The sequence below is a fragment of the Malaclemys terrapin genome, chromosome 6 (assembly GCF_027887155.1).
Source record: "Malaclemys terrapin pileata isolate rMalTer1 chromosome 6, rMalTer1.hap1, whole genome shotgun sequence".
In the NCBI taxonomy this organism is placed as follows: domain Eukaryota; kingdom Metazoa; phylum Chordata; order Testudines; family Emydidae; genus Malaclemys; species Malaclemys terrapin.
Window position 1 is genome coordinate 4,562,749 of NC_071510.1, and position 17,351 is coordinate 4,580,099.

The window sequence follows — 17,351 nt, forward strand, 5'->3', positions numbered from 1 at the left end:
CCGTTGTGAAAAGTGATATTAACAAACATACAAATATCACTTTTCACAGCAGACTTAATCGGCACTGGCAAGCCTGGAGAAAAATTAAGCCCTGGATGTGGGGGCCAAGGGAGGCAGCTGGAGCCCGAAGCCCTGTGGCCAGAGCCTGCCACGCTGCCACCCCAGACTGAACCCCAAAGACTGAGTCCCACCGCCCCTGGGAAGGTAGGGAACTCACTGGGTGCCTGCTCTTCCAGCGTTGTGCCCCAGGTGTCTGCCCAACCAGTGCTGGCAGCCCCAGTAATCAGCATCAAGGTGGGGCATCCAGGAGCAACAGGGAGGGGGAGGAGTGACAGGTTCAGTAACAGAGACCCCCTTGGGACTGTCACCTGATGTGCTGAGATTACCTCTGAGCCAGTTTTCCCTACTAGCTTGGGACTCCAGAACCCTGCCTTGTTGAGCCAGACATGCTAGCCTGCAGCAACACAGACCCAGGTCTGGTCCACAGACTTTAACTAAAAACAGCTCAGCAGGTTACCTGTCTCCAGCACCCAGACACCCAGCTCCCAATAGGATCCAAACCCCAAATAAATCTGTTTTACTCTGTATAAAGCTTATATAGGGTAAATTCGTAAATTGTCTGCCCTCTGATAGAGAGAGATGCACAGCTGTTTGCTCCCCCAGGTATTAAATCACTTATTCTGGGTTTACTAATAAACAAAAGTGATTTTATTAAGTATAAAAAGTAGGATTTAAGTGGTTTTAAGTAATAACAGACAGAACAAAGTAAGTCACAAAGCAAAATAAAACAAAACACACACGTCTAAGCCTAATACATTAAGAAACTGATTACAGGTAATATCTCACCCTCAAAGATGTTCCAATAAGCTTCTTTCACAGACTAGACTCTTTCCTAGTCTGGGCCTAATCCTTTCCCCGGTACAGTCCTTGTTAAATCCAGCAGACATCTTGGGTAGTAAGCAGGGGTTTTCTCATGACTGGCTGCCCCCTTTGTCCTGCTCCACCCCCTTTTATAGCTTTGGCACAAGGTGGGAATCTTTTGTCTCTCTCTCGGTCCCCACCCCTCCTTCGAAATGGAAAAGTATCAGATTTAAGATGGATTTCATTATCAGGTGACATGGTCACATGTCACTGTAAGACCCCTAGTCTCCATTCCCCATGGGCTGGCCCACACTTACACAGTAAGGCTTTCAAGTAACTAAGGCCATTTACAACTGATTGTTTCTGGAGCACCCTTAATGGCCTCCACTTACTATGTTTACATTAGTGATACAAGTTTATATCTTATTCTCCTAACTCCAGATATAGAAATAATACATAGGATGAATACACTTAGTAGATTACAAGCTAATGACACCATACAAGGGGTATTTAGCGTAAAGCATATTCCTGTTATGTCACATTCATAAGCATATTTCCATAAAGCATATGGAGTGCAACATCACAGGAGAGGGCCAGAACTTTGCCCCCATCCTAGGAGGCTGTGGCCACAAGAAAAGTCCATGGTGGCCACATTTGAGAAATGCTGCACTAAAACAATATGTACTTGAGTGTACAGAAATAATGGACAAATGCAATCAAGTTAATGCCCTGCTTAATCCGGATTGTCAACTACAGCCATTGTAGCCACCTCCTGTGAGACTCACGATACACCTCTACCACAATATAACGCTGTCCTCGGGAGCCAAAAAATCTTGCCACGTTATAGGTGAAACCATGTTATATTGAACTGGCTTTGATCCGCCGGAGTGCGCAGCCCCGCCCCCTCCAGAGTGCTGCTTTATAGCGTTATATCCAAATTCGTGTTATATCGGGTCGTGTTATATCGGGGTAGAGGTGTACTTGTTTTTCTTAAAGCTCCAGCTCCTGGAAGCCAATGGTATCATAGTATAAGTAGAGTTTAGATAGCTTAATGGCCTTTTTCCTCTGTAGAGAAGTGAAGTGTGCATTGTAAATGGCTTGTCTCATTTTTGTAAAGTCCAGCCACGTGGAAGTTTGTGTGGAAGGCTGGGATTGTAGGAGAGTCTCCAGTTCTGAGGGCTCATTCTTGATCTTCTCCTGTCTGCTGTACAGGATGCTGATCAGGTGGTTCCTCAGTTTCGTTGACAGTGTGTGGCACAATCTCTCCCCATAGTCAGTGTAGTATGTCGATTGCAATGGATTTTTTACCTTCAATCCATTTGGTATGATGTCCATCTGTTTGCATTTGGAGAGGAAGATGATGTCTGCCTGTATCTGTGCAAGTTTTTTGTTGAGGTTGATGGATTTCCACTCCATACGGCTAAATTTAGTGCCTTGCATGGTGTCAAGTATCAGGGGGTAGCCGTGTTAGTCTGTATCCACAAAAACAACAAGGAGTCCGGTGGCACCTTAAAGACTAACCGATTTATTTGGGCATAAGCATCTGAAGAAGTGAGGTTTTTACCCACGAAAGCTTATGCCCAAATAAATCGGTTAGTCTTTAAGGTGCCACTGGACTCCTTGTTGTTTTTGTAGCTACAGACTAACACGGCTACCCCCTGATATTTAAGAACAAGTTTCTACACCTCATGGTTACAGCGAAATCTTGACATTTTAAGCATTTATTATTTTGGATTGAGTTTTTTAAAAGAACCTAAGGGGTTTAGGGGCCTAAATCAGTGGCACTTGTACTTCTAATAAAGGTGCAGCAGAAAAACCTCTGCCTATGGGCACACAGCCAATCGCTGTGTTTTGAAGCCCGGTGCTTCCTGTAACCCTCCAATTGCTTCGTGCACAGCAGGGGGTATCTGGGCTTTCCCCTCCTGGGCGGCTGCTGCTGCTGTAGCTCCTTCGGGCAGCTTGCCCGGCTGCGGGCGGGCCCGGTACAGCCGCGGGACAGGGCAGGGGAGGCGCCCCGCTCCGGGGGTGCACACTCGGCCTGTCCCCGCGCGAGCCCGGCAGCGGCTGTCCCGGCGCGCGGCCCCCCGCCCGCGCGCCCGCCCGCAGCAGCAGGTCCGTCGGCGCATGCGCGCAGGGCAGCCGCGGCGGCAGGCTCGCACATGCCCAGAGGCCGGGGCCAGGCTCTGTCCCGGCTCGCGGGGAAGTTCGGCGGCGGCGGCGGCGGCGGCGCGGGGCCGGCGATGGGCGATGGACGGAGGAGATGGCGGGGTAAGGGAGCGCGGCCCGCGGGGCGGCGCTGCGCGGGGGAGCCCGGGCCCGCACCCCGCGGGGGTTCCGCGGCACTTCCCGCTTTGCAGCGCCGGGTCTCTCGGGGCTGCCCACCGCGCTCTGGGAAGCGGGGTGCGCAACACCAAGTTGCTCTTTGCAGAAGGTTTCTCCCGCCTGCAATCGCGCTGGCTGTGGAGCATTGCAAACGGGACTACCAGGTGTGCGGCAGGCGAGGATCAGGTTTGCATGAGCAGGTATTGCCATGAGTGCAATTTCCCAGCGTCTTTGACTTTCAGATGCAACGCTGGTACTGAAACAATAACACCCTAGAGACCCTGTCGTCTTGTTATTTCCCAGGCAACGTTCCCTTGGGCTCCAGGGGGTTTTACATGAGGCAGGAAAGTGGGTAGCAATCCGTGTTCCACACGGCAGCGTCTTGCCAAAAGAAAAGAAACAATCCCTGTGTTTTTCTTTGCTAATCTTGAGTTTAGCTATCAGGAAAGTTAGTTATGCATCCGAAGAAGTGGGCTGTAGTCCACGAAAGCTTATGCTCTAATAAATTGGTTAGTCTCTAAGGTGCCACAAGTACTCCTGTTCTTCTTTTTGCGGATACAGACTAACACGGCTGCTACTCTGAAATCAGGAAAGTTAGTGTGTGCTAGACGTGGAAACTTCCCGGATTTCCACTGTGTTGTGCTGCTAGTGTCACATCAGGTGTCTTCATCTAACACTCTGACTACATAGCAGGCAGGGTGCTCTGCTGCACTGACAGGTTTTATTTGTTCATAATTCCACTGTCTAGCATTACAGCTATTGTTGGGGGCAAGGCAGAGACTTGGGCTGAATCAACAACTTGTTCCTCTGTGTCTCCTAGCCGCAAAAGGACGCATGTCACTGTAAACAGTTAGCATAACCCCACAGGATACCGCTGGACGAGGTGCTTTGTCTGAGATAAAACATGACTGAAACGGCGTGGGAGAGCAACTGATAACTGGAAAGGTTATTGCTCTTGTAGTAACTTCAGCCATAGCCTAATGGTCCTTTGTGCAAAGTAGATAACAATGGAATCCCTATTTTATGAACTAATTGGGGACTAAGGGTTTCATAAAATCAAAAAGTTCATAAAAGTGACCACTTCAGAATGACAGTAGGTATACGCCGTAAGTTGCACTACGGTGCACTGCATTGCTTTTTTTTCTTCTTGTCCTTCAGACCGCTGAAAAGTGATTTCCAGTGCACTGAGGGCATCAGAATGTGCAGGGATGTCAACTTGTTCTTCATCAACATCACTTCCATTATATGACTTTTTTCCCTGTCAAGTAAACATGGTCTATATAACTAGTTGTTCATAAGATTGGCGTTTGTAAAATTAAGATTCTACTACAAAATGTAGAGAGAAATGTAAAACGGTGTATTAACTAAGTTGTCATTCACAAACCTGTACAAATCGCCTCTTTCTCAGTAGCTGATTATGATCACTTCAGTCATTTGAGCTATATTTGTTTAGCTAGTGTTGTGGAAAGAAACCGCTTCCTTGAAATGCTATTTCATCAGTTAGTGAAACTATGGGGCAGATCCTGAGATGGTGTATTTCAGTGAGCTCCACTGAAATACACCATTGATTAACAGCATCTGAGGATCTGGCTACATATAGGCAGTTGCACTTTGTTGGGGCTTTCTTTCTTTCTTTCTGGCATCACTTGGCTTCTGAATCTATATGAAAAGGTATTTCTCCTGCATTATTCATATGGCCCAAATCCTTTCCCCTATGCAGTGCTTGAGGAAATGGGCTCTATTAGGATTTCTAATGGATCTATCACCATAGAGTTAAGGGCTTGGTGCTAGGTAGTCCCATGAAAATTGGGAAAGAGGGAATCGAAATCCTATGGAGTGGCTTGCTACTGCAGTTGATGGCTCTGCAGTGGCTGGGCCATCTCTGTATATGTCTGGTGGATTTGCATGACAGGACTTCAATTTCCAGTCTTGATATAAGAATTTTTTGATAGATTTGTGGGAATTAGCATCACACAACTTCAGTAACTGTAGCGAAGGGCCCCAGTTGTTCCGTTTGCATGTGCATAAACTGGGTTCTTACCAGGGACCTACCACTAATATCTTGATGCTTGCAAATTGGAGACAATAGAGCAAGGAATCCAGCAAATAAACTAGATTTCTCCTTCCTTTCCAAGAGGTTGCTGGGTGAGGGCAGAGTGCAAGTTTTCTTCTGTTGCTCTTGTGGCTAAAAAAGTGGGTTTGCACCTAGGAATGACCACACACCTCAGCACTCAGAGCGATCTCCTCTGGAAAGGAGTGCCATACTTTTGGGCTAGTTGCTAGGAAAGCCGCTCTTGAGGAATAAGGGTGCAATACCTGAGTAAGAGGGGCTCTTTTACATAGCCTGGGCCAGTGCAGTGTAGGGTCTTCAAGATCAGTGCTGTTGATAGCCCATATTATGAGAAGTGCAATGGAGTGATGTACTGTTGGCAGCTAGGGTTGCTGCCATGGTCTGGAGCTTTAAGGTCAATGAGCTTATTCCCAAGCACAGGGAGGTGCAGTGATCAGCCTGGAAGCCACAAAGGTGTGAATCACAGTGGCCAAGCCAGGTCTGATGGTGCAAGATACAGTTGCCCTTTCACCAACGAAGGGAAGGCACTTTGGCAGCCATGGCTGATAAGGTGAGATCAGTACAGGTTACTGTTTGAATGCAGAAAAGCTTCCGGCTCTATAAAAGGGTATGGGACCAGAGAGCCAGGGATGGGTTTTAAGCTGAGTGCGCGTGGTTGATGGTAGAGAGAGTTAAAGGCCATCCTGTGCATAACTGACTATATGTTAGGGCCCTGACTGGAGGGGTACCTGAATGGCTCCCAGCTCTGGAGGCTGTGTGCTGGTAGGTTGGTGAACTGAGGATCAGTGGGAGGTAGTGGAGTGGTATCAGCTGTTCTCTGAAAGCTCAAAAGACCCAACCCTTAGTCTGAAAAGAGACTATCCAGGTGTTGAGTTGACATTGCCTCACGAGTCCATTAGTAGCAGACTTACACAAGTTAAGAGCGAAGATGCTATTTGTACTCTGTTAATATGTGGCTACAAAACCAAGTAATCAGAATGTATAAACAACATCTGATTAGAGGATTAAGTGATCAGGCATGCATATCCTGTCTCTGGGACATTTGACCTGGTTTCTCAGGAAAGTTACATTGATTAATCAGATATTTAACAGAAAATCTAATCTGATCTGGTAATGAACATGGTTCTCTACTTCCTTTTTTACTATCAAATGCACAGCTGAAGTGTTGGCTTATCTTCAAATAACAGCAGCTCATACAATTAGTACCTCAGTGACACATTTATCTCTACACACTGAACAACAAATGTCAGGATTAATAGTGAGAGTCTCTTAGGCTCAGGATATGGTTTTATTCTAGTTAACAGGAAGAACCTTCAGGTTTTTATACTCCAGGGACTATTTCCCAAACCAACCAGGACACTGCTGTGGAACCTCTTTTTTAGAGTCATAAAATATCATGTTAGTTTCAGATCTGTTTTCCACAAGCCCCTGTTGATTGGCATTGATTATATTACCTTCATGTTGCATGGTCTTTCACTGGCTGCCATGGACCTGGCCTTCCCAAGCTGCACAGAGGTCCCTGGGGAGTGAGGATTATCAGCCATGAGACAGGTGGCCTCTAGCCGAAAGGGACTGCACTACTGTGATCGTTTGAAATGCTACCCTGTGATGCTGGCTGTTCCACCACGGACCTGGGGTGCTGGAAACTCTCTTGTATCTCACTGGTCTGGTGTGCACAGGGTTGTATCAGTCTCTGGAGCTCTGCTTTTGCGCCTTACATGGGCAGTCCACATAGAGGAAGACCCAACTGCTCTGCTACCATCTCAGATGCTAGTGGTTTAAGGCCCAAGCTCTGTCCTGGGGTATTATGCTTGTGACCCTTCTGCTTTCTCTGTTTGTCTGGAATTCACCTGCTGGCTCCTGCCCCCAAGAAGAAAAAGAAGATGTCCAAAAAGGACAAAAAATACCTTCTTCCTTCATGGGGGAAGCGGCATTCTCGAGGGGGGAGACTTCCTCCCCAGGGCCAGATGAACGCATAGGCAGTCTAGGCACATGTCGAGGGCCCAGGTTTTTGTTTTTGTTTTTTTTTTGGGGGGGGGGACGGACGGACGGACACCGAGCAGGGATGTAACACCCGTGCACTAGGTTGCAATGCCACTCACTCAAATTTGGCCTCGCTCCCATTGTGATGGAGGGGTAGCAGGGCCCAACCTGAGTGGGCAGTGAGGTGGCCAGTGCTGCTTCTCCACTCTGCTGCTGTGGGGCCAGCTCCTGCCCCAGACCACTAGCCAGAGATTCGCTGCCCCAGGCACAGGATGGGGAACTGCAGTTGTGCCTGCACAGGGAAGCTGGCCAGGAGAGCGGCAGCGAGAGCCCTGGGGGTGGGCATGAGGGGGGCAGCATATGTGCAGTGGGAGCCAGTTGCTGATTGATCTGGGGAGGAGGGGGGTTGACTAAGCAACAACTGTGTATGTGTGCTTAGGGCCCAGCGACGGGCTGGTCTGGCCCTGTTCCTTACCCTTGGATAGCTCTCTCTGTGAATCTGGCTGTAATAGTGGCAGTGGGATTTTTGAGTCTGATTTAAACAAGCCCCTTATTACAGTTAAACATGCCCCTCCAGAAATCATTATGCCCCAGAAGGGACACTGTCTAATGCAGAGGTTCTCAAACTGGGGGTCGGGACCCCTCAGGGGATCACAAGGGGGGTCACGAGCTGTCAGTCTCCACCCCAAACCCCGCTTTGCCTCCAGCATTTATAATGGTATTAAATATATTTAAAAGTGTTTTTAATTGATAAGGGGGGTTGCACTCAGAGGCTTGCTATGTGAAAGGGGTCACGAGTACAAAACTTTGAGAATCACTGGTCTAATGTTCAATAACTCAGCATCAGTCTGATTAACGTCCTTTTGAAGGTGGTTGCACACAGTTGGCTTTCATTGCGAATACTAGACCAGTGTGTTCTGGCCAAGGTAGTCAAATGTGGGGCTTTAAGTTTGTGGGTCGATGTCTAGATAACTGGCCTGACTCTTAAAAGTGCACACACAGGAGCTTCCACTGGGGGATCTGGTGAGGGCTTGGCACTCTGGGAAATCAGGCTATCCACTTAGATACCTAAAGACTGATTCAGCAACCTAGCTTCAGGTTTAAACAAAGTAAATAAATCTTGGCCTTAGACACCTTAAAGGCCTCTGTGTCTTAAAAATATACTGTTCTGCCATTAAGGGTAAAACATCAGGGTAAACCACATACAGGTGCACTGCACTGGAGTATCACTAAGGACCACCATTAAAGGCCTAATGCACCACTGAAGCCTTAGTGAAAATTCTTTGCATTGGAGTCAGTTTTAATGGATATGAACTGCATATACAAATGCCTAGGGAATTTTCATGGGAAACTACACTGAGAGACATATAATTTGCTACCTTCTTTTTTGTTACTTCATGCAGCCCTCAAGCTGCTAAATGAGAATAGCGGGTCTAGGTGACATGGGGGAGAGCCATGTGTGCTGTGCACTTTCAAATAGCTTTCTGTATTTAGTAAGCCCAAGCATGACATGCTGCAGAAATGGAGTTGGTGAGTAGGGTGGGACCTCGCTGCCACAAGGCTAAGAGCGTAATATGATTTAAAGAGTGTTATTACTTGCTTATGAGGCATGTTTCTTCCTAACCTCCAGCTGAGGGAGTTGGCTTATGCCCTGAAGTATGAGGATTTATATCACTTCCAAACTTATATTTATTTTTTAATCCTTACTAATGCAGCTCGGAATGTTCCCTGTAAATGTCCAGGTTTTTTCTGAATGCTGCTAAACTCTTGGCTTCTGAGACCTTGTGACTCCAATGGGCTTTGGGTCAGCCCCAAAGTTAGTGGCAAAATTGGGAACAGAAATGAGGAATCTTAACTCCCAGCATTGTGCTTGAGCCAACAGTTCCAGCCGGGCCCTTTACTGCAGCACAGTCTTCAGAGACGGACTTAATGGCAGCTGTCACTCCATGATGTTAAAACTGCACTACTTCTGGCTAAGATCTTTAAAAATGGGTGCCTAAAGTTAAAGTCCTAAGCAGGGCTGGCTCTGGCTTTTTGGCCGCCCCAAGCAAAAAAAAAAAAAAAAAACAACATGCGGCGTGGCTGGAGCGTGGGTGCAGGGGGACCGGGTGGGGGAGGGAGCGGGCGGGAGAGAGAGAGAAGGGGGTGGCCAGGGCTACAGCGGGGCGCTGCCACACGGCCCCTCCCGCTGCACCGCCTCCTGCCGCGAGGGCTCCAGTCAGCAGGGAGGGAAGGAAGAGGACTGCCCTGCAGGGGGCTCTGGTTCTCCGCGCCACTGCCCCCTACAGGGCGGCCGGAGCGGAACAAAAAGAGAAGTGGCCGTGCCGCCCTAGGATTGGGCGGAACGCCGCCTCGAACAATCTGCCGCCCCAAGCACCATTTTGCTCAGCTGGTGCCTGGAGCCGGCCCTGGTCCTAAGGGCCTGAGCCTCATTTACAGTGAAGCCCGTGTATAATGCCAAAGCGGTATAAAAGAGGCCTGAAAGTCAGGATATAGTCCAGTGAAAATAATAGGGCTGTCAAGCAATTAAAAAAATTAAGCGCCATTAAACAACAATAGAATAGCATTTATTTAAATATCTTTCGCTGTTTTCTACATTTTCAAATATATTGATTTCAATTACAACACAGAATACAAACTGTACAGTGCTCACTTTATTTTTTATTACAAATATTTTCACCGTAAAAAACAAAAGAAATAGTATTTTTCAATTCATCTCATACAAGTACTGTAGTGCAATCTCTTTATCGTGAAAGTTGAACTTACAAATGTAGAATTATATACAAAAAAAACCTGCATTCAAAAATAAAACAATGTAAAACTTTAGTGGACTTGTAGGCTCTTAGTCCTACTTCAGCCAATCGCTCAGACAAACAAGGTTGGTTACAATTTGCAGGACATAATGTTGCCCGCTTCTTGTTTACAATGTCACCTGAAAGTGAGAACAGGCGTTCGCATGGCACTGATGTAGCCAACGTCACAAGAGATTTACGTGCTAGATGTGCTAAAGATTCATATGTCCCTTCATGCTTCAACCACTATTTCAGAGGACATGCCTCCATGCTGATGATTGGTTTTGACCGATAACGATCCAAAGCTAAGCGGACTGACGTATGTTCGTTTTCATCATCTGAATCAGATGCCACCAGCAGGTTGATTTTCTTTTTTTGATGGTTTGGGTTCTGTAGTTTCCGTATCTGAGTGTTGCTCTTTTAGGACTTCTGAAAGCCTGCCCCACACCCTGTTTCGATCAGATTTTGGAAGACACTTCAGATTCTTAAACCTTGGGTCGAGTGCTGTAGCTATTTTTAGAAATCTCACATTGGTACCTTCTTTGTGTTTTGTCAGATCTGCTGTGAAAGTGTTCTTAAAATGAACAACGTGCTGGGTGATCATCCAAAACTGCTATAACATGAAATATATGGCAGAATGTGGGTAAAACAGAGCAGAGACGTACAGTTCTCCCCCAAGGAGAGAAATTTGATTAATGCACTATTTTTTTAACGAGCATCATCAGCATGGAAGCATGTCCTCTGGAATGGTGGCCAAAGCATGAAGGGGCATACGAATGTTTAGCATATCTGGCATGTAAATACCTTGCAACACCGGCTACAAAAGTGCCATGCGAATGCCTGTTCTCACTTTCAGGTGACGCTGTAAACAAGAAGCAGGCAGCATTATCTCCTGTAAATGCAAACAAACTTTTTGTCTTAGCGATTGGCTGAACAAGAAGTAGGACTGAGTGGATGTGTGGGCTCTGAAGTTTTACATTGTTTTGTTTTTGAGTGCAGTTATGTAATAAAAAAAAATCTACATTTGTAAGTTGCACTTTCAGGATAAAGAGATTGCACTACAGTACTTGTATGAGGTGAATTGAAAAATACTATTTCTTTTGTTTATCATGTTTACAGTGCAAATGTTCGTAATATAAAGTGAGCACTGTACACTTTGTGTTCTGTGTTGTAATAGAAATCAATATATTTGAAAATGTAGAAAAACATCCACAAATATTTAGTAAATTTCAGTTGGTATTCTATTGTTTAACATTGCAATTAATCGCGGTTAATTTTTTTGAGTTAATTGCATGAGTTAATTGCGACTAATTGACAGCCCTAGTAAATAAGAATTGTAGCCCAAGTCTATACTTAGACACCTGAGTAAGTGGCCATATTGTTTCCAAGAATGTTGAGCACTCTGCTGGTTTTTTTAGGTATCTGAAGGAAGATTTTAGTCTAATTTTAGGCACCCATTTTTATAAATCTTAGCTTATAAATTAAAATGACAGGAATTTCTGGCTCTTGTTGGATGATGCTTAGGGTGTAGTGAACTGGAACAAGAATTTCTTTCCTGACAGCATGGCACAATTTGCTACTGGTTCTGTATGGGTAGGATCCCATCTAACTCCTTAGGGTAGTGAAGAGCGAATATGCTGGTTTAAAGACTTTGACTTTCATCACCTATTGATCTACTGGCACTTGTTGCTCAAGCAGCCACTGTTACACTTTTAGAAAGTCAAACCAGGTTTTTCTCTACACATGAAGAGGCCTCATTTGTGCGCCTGCTACAAGTGTACAATGAGAAGCACGTCTAATCCAAGTAGCTTCCTTATGAAGAATGCACAGCTTGTTTAATCATTTGGACAAATCTTTTGTTATACACTGTTGTAGCTGGGCGTAGTATGCAGCTGACTTGATCGGGCAGCTTCAGGAGGTTCACTGTTAATAGCTATCCTGATGGATCAGGTCTCCTAAAAGGCTTCCCTCTTGAGACCCTTGTTCTTTTTACTGGCCAAATACTCATGACTCTGTGTAGGATTTTATACGCCAACCATCAAAATGCTGAGCCAAATTCAGCAAAGGTGGCTCAGCAGAAGAAAGTTAGGGGTGGGGGAGGGGAGGAGTGGCCAGGGAAGACTGCAGCAGCTGTTTGGGAATGGGGGGTGAGGTGCTCATCTGCCCATCCATCCATTGCAGAAAACATAATGGGTGAAATCCTGAACCTGCTGAACTTCCATTGACTTCAGGGGGGCCAGGATTCCACCCGAAAGGCCATCTCCATCTCTAGATTCTGTGATTAAATAGCCCCAGCAATATAGATCCTTATCATGAAGTTTGTGTTTCTAAGTCTTTCGTGAGCCCTTAGCGAGGACCCACCTTTCGCAAGCTGTAATCCTGCTTGTTCAGTAGATTGCGACACTAACTTCTCCACAAAACAAGGCCTTCTTTTAATATGGAGTAAATTTTGAACTCTTAGTCATACCTTTTCTTAGTGTGCACCTTTTATGCCTAAGTCTTCCAGGCGGTAATGCTCCCAAAGTGGAAAGAGATTTGGGAGCAAAACTTACTAATCAGTATTCTTTATAGTTGATCATTTCTCTCTTTCCCCCATTGCTTATAATTCTGTTACATGGACAGTCACACATGACAGAAGAAATCCAGTGCCCAAAACTTACTACAAAGAAATATCACCTAGTATAGAAGGTACTATTTATTCAGTGTTGCAGAATTCATCTTGAAAAACTTGAGCGTGCTCCTCAATTGGGAAATGGTAATTTTTAAAGAAGATTTTAATGTGCCTTTCAGTATTTGTTCCTACAGTGACTTGGGGTCTGGTTTTCAAACTGGGTGCCTAAAGCTATATGCATAGGCCAAGGTCCTTTGAAAGTGATCACTGACTTTGCTGAGTACCCACCCTCTGTTAACTAAGCCCCTTAAGGTGCTGCAAATTTGGGCCCCAAAATCACTGCTCACTCCTGAAAATCTTGACCGTAAGACTTAGAGATGGACTTCTCAAAAGTGCTTCGCCTTGGCCTGACTCTCCTCCCATTGACTTCAGAGGCGGAAGGGTTTGCTCTGTGCAAAGTGATTTTTGAAAATCCCTAGTCGATGACATGCAGAATGATTCAGTATTAACATTCCACGTTTTAAGTGAAAGACTAACCCTGTTTTTGTGTTGACTCTACAGGCAGAAGCGTTTGTTTGGGTTAACGATGTATTGGCTCATTCCCAGAGTGTTGCCAAGGCCAGATATGAATTTCTGTTTGGTGGGTCAGAAACACAGAAACCTTCAGAAACAGGTAAGTGCTTTTTCCACGGCTTGAAGGACATACAGAGCCTGATTCTCAGTTACACTGAAGCTAGCTTACAGTGTACTGATGTAAAAGTGCTTAAAAGTGCATGTTGACCTAATTTGCAGCGTAAAGGAGCCTTGCTCTAAATGAGAATTGGACCCCTTGTGTCAGCACTGATGTGACTGCAATCCTGTAGCATGTAGCACTGCCTTCCTCTCTGTTTCAATGGGGACGCTATCACGTGACTGTAAAAGTTGTGTGCCAGACACGTTTAGTATTTCTCCAGGAGTCTGTACAGTAAGTCTCACAGCTCCTATTTCTGCCAGCTGTACAATGTGAGTAATTTTAACCACACTTTCTAATCAAATCATTGCCAATTCTTTTGATATTCACTGCATGTACACGTAAAGTGTTTCTGGATGATTCTATATCTGTAGCTACAATTACCTAAGATTTAATTTAGCTATTCTAGGCTGAACACTCAAGCTAAACTTTTTTCTCTGTTTGTATTGGAAAAACTCCACTCACCATTTTATTTTCTGGATGCAGCAGCAAGAAGTAATATCTATGGGTCAGCCTCCTGTTCGGTAGTAAGGACATTCGCCTCCTCCCCCAGCTAGCCCTGGGCCAAGCAGAGTAAAGAACTATAGTGGAGATGCCCATTTCTCTCAGTTCTTGTTTGGATTACTACAAATCCTTGCCTTTATTTCAGGAGTGAGAGGCAGTCTAGTCTGAGGAGATGCTACTCCTTGCATCTTGGTAAGTTTAAACCTTCCAGATCATGGGCTGTCGTTAGGATGCCATTTTTAGTTAAAAGAAGGAGTCTTTTATCACCAAAAATGTGCAAGAATCTGTTCAGAAGCAGATTTTGAAGTGGGCAGAAAAACTAAATGAACAGAATTCAAGTCCAGACGATGAGTAATTTCTCCAAGGCTCTTGCTGAATTTTCTTTGTTTTTATCAGGAAATCCAACACGCCTAATTTTTTAACTTGTTTATTTAGGAAATGTAAACAACTTTACAGATCATCACCAAATATGTTACCAAAGTACAACATGATTCACTATGAACTCATCTCTTGTTTAGAGTATCATTAGGCAACAGCAGAGTTGTCATGCATGTTCAGTGTTTCTGGAAACATCTTAACCTGAGAATTCTGTCTTTACTAACTAACAAACCAAAGCAAGTCCTCATATGTGCTACCATTCAGAGAAATTTGTCAAATGCAATGGCTTTTGTGGGCAAACGTATTGAATAAATACTTACTACCTACCTATTAGTCCTCTGTCTGCTGGGCTGTGTACATAACATCAACAACTTCCAGTATTTCTCAGAGCCATTCCTCACCCCTGCCAACCCTGTTACCAGTGAGAAATTACCAATAGTCTAGGAGCTATTAATAAATGAAAGATTTGTTCTTGGTAATCTGCTTAAGGGCTCCCTAGAGGGAGTGGTTTAAAAGGAATATGTGTTAATAAATGTTCAACAATTGTAATACTTGGTTACAATTGCACCCTAATACTATTTAATAATTGAACATGTCCACCATATAGGCACTCCCCCCCCCCCCCCCCCCCCCCCCCCCCCCCATAATTTCATCAATATCTTTCCCCACTCTGTGTGTATGTCTGTATTTTAACCTTTCTGGTTTAAGGTACCATTCAAACAGTAGCTCAAAGAAACTCTTATTTTAGTACAAATTGGGATTGCCCGTCCACACCTCAGTCCAAAACCCACTCCTCTGGAGGAAAGAATACCCAAATCTATTTCCTCTTATGGACACATTCTTCTTAGCAAAGTTGTTTGCAAAAGCCAAGTATAAACTAGTTAATTCTTTGTTTTCTTTTAGTCCAGAAGCCCTCTCTCCTATTCAGTTTTACTGCCTTTCTTATAAAACAAATTCTCTAAAAATGTTGCGAGACCACACTGTCTGACCTGAAGGTACTGGTACTGTGGGAAAGTGGACCAGCTGTGTTAAGAAAAGATGCCAGTAAACAATTGGCTAATTTCATGTATTCCATGGCTCTCCCAGTCTTTATCCTGGGAGAAAAATGGACCAGAGTGCTCCTTAGTTGAAGAGTGTGTGTGTGTGTGTGTGTGTGACGCATGGAAAATAATTTTATCTTTAGCTCTCTCTGTCTCAAACACAGCCTTGCCAAAGCATGGGTATGAACTTACAGAGGCCACTGACCAACTGGGAAGGCAGCATTTGTCTGGCATTTCTGTTTAACCAAGCACCACTTTTTGGGTCAGTTGGGAAGAGGCTCTGGGCCTGGAAGATCCTCTCCTCTACCTTATTGAAAGCCTTTTAAAAATCACAGGACAAACTTGCATGGTGTTTCTTCAGTTTTTGAAAACATGGTGTAAGGGAGTGGATTCACCCCTGCAGCGCCTCCTGCTGGTCGTCCATGGGAATTAGCTCTGCCAGCCTTGGAGCGCCCTCTGCAGGCCGGTGATCCGCCTTACCGCTGGCCCCCGTGTCCCTCCCAGGACCCCAGTGTCCCTTTCTCCGAGTTGCTGCCCCCCTTGCAGTACCCCCACATTCTGGGTCTCCCCACCCACTAACCCCACCTCGCCCCAGTGTAAGGCTACTGCCAGTCATCATCTAGCCCCACGCCCAGGGATAGATTGCACTATCAGCCACTCATCACTGGCAAGGAGGGTTTGGACCTGCTGCCTTTGCCTATCCTCGGGCTGCCCTCTGCAACCCCCAGTATCTATTAGCCCAATGCTAGGCCACAGCCTGGGGCTTTCCAGGCTGGAGCTCCCCAGCTCCTCTGCCTTTCCCCAGCCCTGCTCCACTCAGGTACCCTGTCTCTAGCTCCCTGCAGCCAGGCCCATCTCCCTCTACAGGCAGAGGTGTTAGCTGGGGTGCTGCCCCCTAGCAGTAACCCCTTTCTCTCATGGTCTCCCCTGCCAGGCAGGAGCGGGTGTCCACCCCACTACAGTGGACATGCCAGACTAGTATGAAATTACACACAAGCAAGGGTTGATGTACTAAGAAAGGAGGGGGTGGGGAAGCAGATGTTATTAAAGTAAACGAAGACAGCTTCTTAGCCATATGCTGCTAATAACTTTCAGAAACAAAGCCAAACGTAGTTTGACTTGAGATGGGCATTCCATTCGTTCGTCTTTTGCTTGTCTTGTTCAAATGTGGGGAAATATTTGTGTTGCCGTATGGCTCAATCACTTCAGCACCCAATTACAGGTCGGGTCCCCCAGGAACTTCACAGACTACATGGGAAGTCTCCCAACCCCTCCAAGTCTGTTTTTCTGTTGGGTGGTAAAAAGCAGCTCCTTATTCCTGAGCCAATCAGAAAAGGGCGATTGCCCTGAAAAGGAGGGAGGGGTTGAGGTGATTAGCTGGGAGAAAGAAGTGGTTTGTCCAGAAGTTTAACAAAATGGCGAATTCTGTTTAGAGAAATTGACAGTAAGTGGAATAAGCTTCAGCATGTTTTGCCACAACTATGCAAATGGGCACTAGTTGAAGGCCAGAAGGAGAAAGCAGATTGTAGGCAAATGGTGTCTTACCCAGTCCTGCTGAAGCGCTTATAAAGTTGTCAGGAAAAAAACAAAATGTCTCTTCCCTGTCTTGTTTAAAGCTAATAAAGTCTAAGTCTTGTCAGAGGGCTCTTTCCAAGAGGCTTTAAAAACACATCTTGAAAAAACGTCACCAGAGCTCAATACCTGCCCAAGGTTGTTCCTTCTTCCCCCGTGTATTTCACAGACAGGAAGCTGTCTGGGAAATAGGGAGTGAGCAGATAGACATGCTGTAGGGAACAGAAAGGAGTTCACCCCCTCCGGGTATCCTGCAGGAGGCAATCCCACTTATCCTCCTGCTTCCTTGGTGCTTTCCTTACGCAAATCTCATCCCTTCGGCTTCTCAAAACTTTTCAAAAGCAAAACTAAACATGACTATACAAGATACTTCCTGAGTCTACTCACTAATTGAAAAATCACTTATTTATGTGGATTTGGAAACCTGGAGTATGTAAGTATGTATGGAAATCAGATTGGTTAAATATTCTTACCTCTTACATTTAGG

The 17,351-nt window shown here is 45.5% G+C and overlaps 1 protein-coding gene across 5 annotated transcripts in view; it reads left to right on the forward strand.

The window, feature by feature from the left end:
- Positions 1-3,079: 3,079 nt before the first annotated feature.
- Positions 3,080-17,351, forward strand: part of PSD3 (pleckstrin and Sec7 domain containing 3) — a 150,870-nt gene continuing 136,598 nt past the window's right edge. The window contains exons 1-2 of one of the 5 annotated variants that reach the window (XM_054031577.1): positions 3,080-3,129; positions 13,202-13,313. In XM_054031577.1, the coding sequence (XP_053887552.1) occupies positions 3,109-3,129; positions 13,202-13,313 (133 nt within the window). In that variant the 5' untranslated portion in view covers positions 3,080-3,108. Of the gene's footprint in view, positions 3,130-3,227; positions 3,384-13,201; positions 13,314-14,019; positions 14,067-17,351 lie in introns of those variants that run through there. The other 4 variants (XM_054031578.1, XM_054031579.1, XM_054031580.1 and 1 more) reach the window with 4 other exon arrangements.